Source organism: Haplochromis burtoni, unplaced genomic scaffold, assembly GCF_018398535.1.
Source record: "Haplochromis burtoni strain Fernald_Lab_line unplaced genomic scaffold, NCSU_Asbu1 Contig_24, whole genome shotgun sequence".
In the NCBI taxonomy this organism is placed as follows: Eukaryota; Metazoa; Chordata; class Actinopteri; order Cichliformes; family Cichlidae; genus Haplochromis; species Haplochromis burtoni.
Genome location: NW_024582385.1, coordinates 1,541,477 through 1,548,226, shown reverse-complemented (window position 1 = coordinate 1,548,226; position 6,750 = coordinate 1,541,477). Strand labels below are relative to the sequence as shown.

The 6,750-nt window shown below is 38.2% G+C and overlaps 1 protein-coding gene across 3 annotated transcripts in view; it reads right to left on the bottom strand.

Annotated features, from left to right (window-relative positions):
* Positions 1–70: 70 nt before the first annotated feature.
* The window catches only part of LOC102313357 (galactosylgalactosylxylosylprotein 3-beta-glucuronosyltransferase 1), a 62,867-nt gene continuing 56,187 nt past the window's right edge, over positions 71–6,750 (bottom strand). For all 3 annotated transcript variants that reach the window (XM_042218830.1, XM_042218831.1, XM_042218829.1), the window contains exons 6-7: positions 6,533–6,638; positions 71–1,515 (exon numbers count right to left, since the gene is read on the bottom strand). In XM_042218830.1, coding sequence (XP_042074764.1) covers positions 6,552–6,638 — 87 coding nt within the window. In that variant the 3' untranslated portion in view covers positions 71–1,515; positions 6,533–6,551. The remainder of the gene's footprint in view (positions 1,516–6,532; positions 6,639–6,750) is intronic.

Sequence of the window (6,750 nt, the reverse complement as noted above, 5' to 3'; positions counted from 1 at the left end):
GAGAGAGAGAGAGAGAGAGAGAGAGAGAGAGAGAGAGACATGACTCTTTAAATCAAAGACAGAGTCACGATTGTATGGGAGCAGTTTAAACCTATGTACATACAGTACCCTTATTTACAATAAATCTTTACACATACAGCAGAATTATTAAGCAATGATCACGTTCTGTGAATTTACAGTCTTAGAGTAACAATTTTAGGGAGTCTGGCTGTGGCAGGTGTGTCAGATTGTTAAATCTGTATTGCCTATGTGAATATACTTGAGTATGTATCAAGTAGCAGTTACTGCAATCTTAGGTCTGTAAAGCAAAAATCAGCTTCATGAGGCAGTAGTTTGAGCAGCTGTCAAATGAAACACAAGCAACATAGCAGTAGCATCAGACCCTAATCAAGTCAAAGTTCAATGTTTCAAGTGTTTGAATGTTTCAAATGTCTGCAAATTAACACTGATAACTGACTGAACTCTTAAAAAGATACAAAGTCATATAGAACATTTGCATTCTTAAGTGGTGTTGCTGCAAGTCAGTGGAGTATGAACTCATTACTCGCAAGCCTTCCATCCATGGTGAGAATAATTAGAATGTATAACACAGCTATTTGAAAGAATGCACTTCTGATTTTCAGAGTAATGGCTTTACATTCCATCGACTCTCACACGTACTGTTCACAACTAACATACCAATGCTACAAATTACTCTGAAACAATAAATAACTGCTAAGAAACCTTCACCCAGTGCAGTCTTAATTAGCTTATGAGGAAGTCTTTGAGTTTGACAGGCTAACAGCAATACTGGATCCTCTTTTAAATATGAGTGCATGTCAGCGCTGTTACAGCATGTTAAGCTGGTAGTAAATGAATGCGAGAGAGGACGCTGCTGTTAATAAGCCACTGCTTCATGTTTTTGTGTGCATGTGTGTCTGTGAGCAGTGTGACAGCTCAGTGTGCGCAAATGTATGTTCAAAAGTAGCAGGGCTCCTAATTAGTACTGGGCTCACTGTTGTACAGTACAAAAAGGGGGAGGGCTCAGATCCCATCAGTGCTGTCTAACAGTCGGTGCTGACTCTCTTGAAACAAGGACTTCTTTTATTTCCCTGTGCAGCTCTTTCCCCGACAGCCAGCTTGCATCAAAACAAAAGGGCCCCATTCAGTTCTGATTGGATGGTTGGCTGGTGTTGATGTCGCTCACAAGGCTCTTTATTGCTTGCTGTACCATCTCTTCCTGCAGCTAAGTCATGTGACATCCCTTATCTCAGAGGAGACCTCAGGTGGCAAACTCCTTTCAGTGCTGCTCCAGAACACACCAGTCGTTTTTGTGCAGTTGTGCTTTGATACTCTGTGGTCGCTCAAGCACATATGGCTTTGCTCTGCCTCTTCAACTGGACACGCGTAGCTTCATGCTAAGCTGTGGTGAAATACAGCTGCTGCGTCCTGGTAATACTTTTGACCGTGACTGTTGCTTTTTCGGAGCTCAGGTTGGTTTGAATCCAGGGAGAGCTCAGTAGAAACATTCCTCCCCTGAAACAAAAAAGTTTACACTTAATAAGTGCAATCAGGAAAAAAAGAAAATGAATTATTAGCCATGATAGAGGCCATGTAAAGCTTTATCAATGCAATATGATGTTCAAAATATCATACTCCCAAGTTTCCAGCATGGCAGTAGCATGCAAACTGACTTCCATGTGTCATAATTACAATGCGAAACCTCAGATTTTTAAGTACAGGTTCTGCCAAACACTGTTTGTATATAATCCCTTTAAAAATACAGCAATATAATCTGTGTGCACAGGCTTTAAATGACCTGTTTCTAATCTTGTAACTAATTTGTTTTTATAAGTAATCCATAACTTGTCCAATGATCCATGTGAGCCTGCATCCTAGCTGATGTAGGGGAAGAGACAGGCTCAGTGGTCTATCACAGGGCTATGTTGTTTTGCCACTGCATGGAAAAGAATTACCTCGGGGAATTTGTCTGTAGATGCTCGTAAAGAATCATAAATATGACATTAAAATCATGTATAAAATTTACAGGTTTATTTTTATAAGCCTGTAATTTTCACAAGTGCAAATGGTTCACATATTAACAAGCGGTAATTAGCAGTCTCCTTTATGTTTGAAAAAGATGGAGATGGCTGATATTATTATGCAAGAATGGCAACGTTCCATCTTTTCTTTTCTTCTTCTCATTAATATATATTAATAATGGTGAAATTATTACCAGATTTGCATATATTTTCAATCGATTTCTTTTTACTGTGTATGCGCCAAATGCTAACATACTGTAGCTGTAAATAAATTAGGACATTTGTGGTGCCAGCTAACATTCACCATTTCAATGATTGCTGAATGTTCATCAGCTGATCTTCTTTCTCATTATCTAATCTTGGTTGAAAAATAATTCTAAAAGGAAAGTTTCTCGGGTGTCTGCGATACCATGTCACTGTATGCTGGACAGCCTTCTTAAATGTTGGCTGGACAAACTGTGCTATGCATCAGGGTTTTTGTCACTTTTTCCATTTTAAGGATGGGTTCAGTTAAAGTTTTACAGTCAGCCTTGTTTATGGTTTCTTGCATTAGGTTCCTCTTGTATCTCCTGTGAGAGCCTGTCAGTCCTTTGTATATGTTTCCTGTGTTATGTCCGTGTCTCCCTCTGTGGCTCGTCTCCCTTTCCTGTTCCCATGTTCCCCTCCTTGTGTTTCATTCAATGTCTTCCCTGCCTGTTATGTGCATGCATGTCTGTACTTCCCCCAGTTCCAGTGTCAAGTCTGTGTGTTTTAGTCTGCATCTCAGTATGTTTCCTGTTTTATTCTGACAGTCTCTCATCCAGCGTTCATTTTACCTATGTCATTATGTTTATTACAACACTCTGTAGTTGAGGGTCTATCCAGAAGGCTATGCGTGCAGTTTTTCCCCATCTTTTTTTCTCTCAAGATTTTCTCTCATGATACTGCATCTTTATTGTTTATTTCTTTCAGGGACTGTGTTAATCACACAAACAGAAAACATGATTTGTATCAGATGAAGCTACTGACTAATTTATGAGGCTAGCTCAAGCTCTAAATATCACAGGAGAGCTTATGAGACCACAAACTCCCTGCGGGAGCCTCTGAAAGAAAAAGACACAGAAGAACAAGACAAGGAAGAAAAAGGACTTATTGCCACCGACTGTCTCTACATGACTCTTTGCAAAGAAAGACAGACAGCAAATTCATACTATCAAGCTGTCTGAACTCGAAACTGAAACTAAATAAAAAAAGAAGAAGCAAAAGTGGCTGCTTTGGCTTTTCACCTAACTCGTCTCAACATTGTGTCTTAAAAATCATATTTATATACAACTACATGTTTATAGTGGTTAAAAAAATTAAGTTTTGCACCCAGAATTGGGTGCAGGAAAAAAATTGTCAGTGAACAAATCACTGATGGCGCCCCTCCCTGAGCCTGGTTCTGCTGGAGGTTTCTTCCCATTAAAAGGGAGTTTTTCCTCCCTACTATTGCCAAGTGTTGCTCATATGGATCTTTAGATTGTTGGGGCTTTTTTTAAACCAACCACTGGCATCAAATTTAGGACTTAGCAATTCATCATAAAGTTGAGGTATTATCCTCAAACATATTTGCGAGTCCTTTTTAGTTGTATATAAAAATGATTTCTAGGGCACTAAGGCTAATCACACACTAATTAGAACAATTGAATAACATTGTGAAAAAGAAAAACAAAATAATGTTTGAAAAACTAGATATGTAATTTTTTCATATAGATTTCAAACAACATACTATTTGATGTCAACATATTTTTGTTACATCTGCAGTGCTCGTTGGTGTGTGTGAGTATATCCTTCTGTCTTGCTTCACATTTTACTTCTGCTTGGCTAGCTTTAGCCATGCTAGCATCAGCACAGGTAGAAACAGATATACATCAGAGAATCGGCCATGCATCTAAACTCAAAAGGAAAACTATAAAAATAAAAATATGGATAACTTTCAGATTAGATCCACATTTCCAACAGTAAATACACATTATTTCATATTATGCAAAAGTCAATGGTTATCCATTTTAGGCTACGTCCACACGTACACGGGTATTTTTGAAAACGGAGATTTTTCGTTTTAAAAAATAATCCCGTCCACACGTAAATGCAGAAATGAAGGAAAACGCTGCTAGGAACATGCCAAAGCAACAGGTGGTGATATATTCCTAACCGTGTAGAAATGTTGGCCAATCAGAAGTCTAGAAGCCTCGGTGGGAAAAAGTAAACAAAGCTGGGGCATAGAAGCACACGAGTCGTATGTGTGGACGGACAGTAACTGTGTATATGTAAGCATTTAAACACTGCAGAGAGTAGAATTAACAGTAACAGTATTGTAGAAATTCATTTCACCGAAACAATAACGTGGCGCACAGTGTGACGTCAAAAAAGGCGCACACCTTTGATGCTGCGTTTTCTCCGTTTTTCTCGTCCACACGTAAATGCAAAAACGGAGTTTTCAAAAATATCCACCCTGCATGGCCGGAGTTTTTAAAAATCTCCATTTTCAGTGACCGAAAACGCCGTTTACGTGTGGACGAAATCTGCGTTTTCAAAAATACCCGGGTACGTGTGCTCAGAAATGGCTTCAGGGACTTTGTTGTGACAACAATTTTCATCTGACATTTGTTTACTGAAAGTCTACCCAGTCAGAAATACAAACTGAACAACACTCATACAAAAGTCTAGACCATACGTTTCCTCTCAGCTCAGTAACCTGGGTTTGGTAAATGAAAAGTGGTTTTGTTACATATGCTGACACTGTCCCTCGTTTCGTTTCTGACACTCCACATATTCACATCATACTTTTCTTCTGTATGGACACACTGGCTCTTTCACTTCAGTCACACTGAATGTGTCAGTAGAACATTTTTTACATGCTGTAGACAGCAGAAAACAGTCAGCTGCCTGTGTTCAATATATGTTGTCTGACTTGTTTGAGAAAAATAGTGTAAGACATGCAAAGCCCCGTGGAATGAACTATGACACCATGTTGGAGGGTATATTGTCAAAATAATTATGGTGCCCAATGTCCCAAAAGTTATAAACCCACATTAGAACCAAGGTCAACATGACAATAATCAAGGCAACTTCAGTGATCAACAGTAGTGTGAAAGCTTTAAGAGAAATGTGGAGAAACAGCCTTTCAAAATATTTCTGTGGGAATAGTTTTTACAACTCAAAAGAGTTCTATAAGCAAAATATGAACAAAGAACAAACTATACTATATTACAGGTTAATATGTGAATAAAAGCAGAATCTATTGATTTGCATGTCATAAACCTATATTTTATTCACAATAGAACTCAGAAAACATATCAAATATTTAAACTGAGAGGTTTTGAAAAATATTAGTAAATATTTAAATTGTGTGTTTATTTATATTGTTTAAAATTTTTTTTTAATGTGTTTCATTTCAATAAAAAAAACTTCTAAAAAAGCTTCTAAAAAATGTTTGAAACAACCTGTGATATCTGTGATTCCACGCGTGGGAAAATATAAGAGAAGGGAGCTCATCCAGGTCACTACTTCTGTTTAACTATGGATATGTATCACACATTTGTCTCAATAGCTGCAAAAATTCTAGAAAACCAAATTTATTGAAAATTTAAGGCAAATTTTGACTTCCTGTGATATTTCTGTTTTGGCACTGATAACAATCTGGAGGGGCAGAATATTATTTGGAGGCTTGAATTTATTAAAATACAGCAGAGCTAAGAGAAAAGCCTCATCCAACAAAGTAGATACTTGACCTAGAAACAGGGTTTCTATTATGGCTGTCATAAAAAAAATTCTCAGATACCAATAGATACTAAAAATGTAGATGCTCATTTGCAATAGTATCAATAACAACAGTGCAATCTTTGCCGTTTCTATTTGACATAACTTCACACAGCACGCTGCAGACAGGCAGACACGCAGCTCCTCTCCTCTGTAGCAACTAAACTTGGTGACGTTAACAACATTGAACAACAGTTTGAAGAATTCTGGGGGTCAGTACAGCTTCTGTTAGAACAACAATGAGATACTGATAAGTTATCATAAATGTTAATCTGGCTGAAATGGCATGTAAATGTTAGCTGGTTAACAATGAGCAATTGCCGCATAGTCACAAACCCAACCTCAGGGGGTCACAAGCTTATTGTGCCAGACCCACGCCGAGATACTTGGGCAGACATCCAATGCGGCAGCCCCTTTGGAAATCAGGGAGCGGCCAGTCTGATAGCCGTATTAGCCATCTGTTCAGTTATCATTAAAGTCTTATAGTGGCAACTATGACTAAAAACCCCGGTGAACTATTTCTTCAGGTCTATGCACTGATGGTCCACTAAGACAAAATGAATTGCTTTGAAAATGTATTACATACAAAGGTCAGACATTCATTTCAAATTAGGTGTGTATTCTGGGTGCCCATATTCTTTGGGTTTGAAGTTGCTTTTCCATTCCCGCACACCCAAAGTAATCACTGTGTTGAAATGCAGTAATTTGCATTTCTAAATCTCCGTTATTACCTGTGTCACGTGAAGGATGTCATATCTCTACGTTAGAGTCTGTAAATCCTTTCTTGCCCTCATTTACCAGCACAGGCTTCTCTGTCCTTGTGTGCCATACTAATACCTAGAGGTAAGGAGAAAGGCATGGACGAGCAAAAAAATACTCAATATGATGAGATACTAATACAGACATTTTGGCTAGAAATGCTGTTTGCTGGTAATAGGCTGCTTCATAT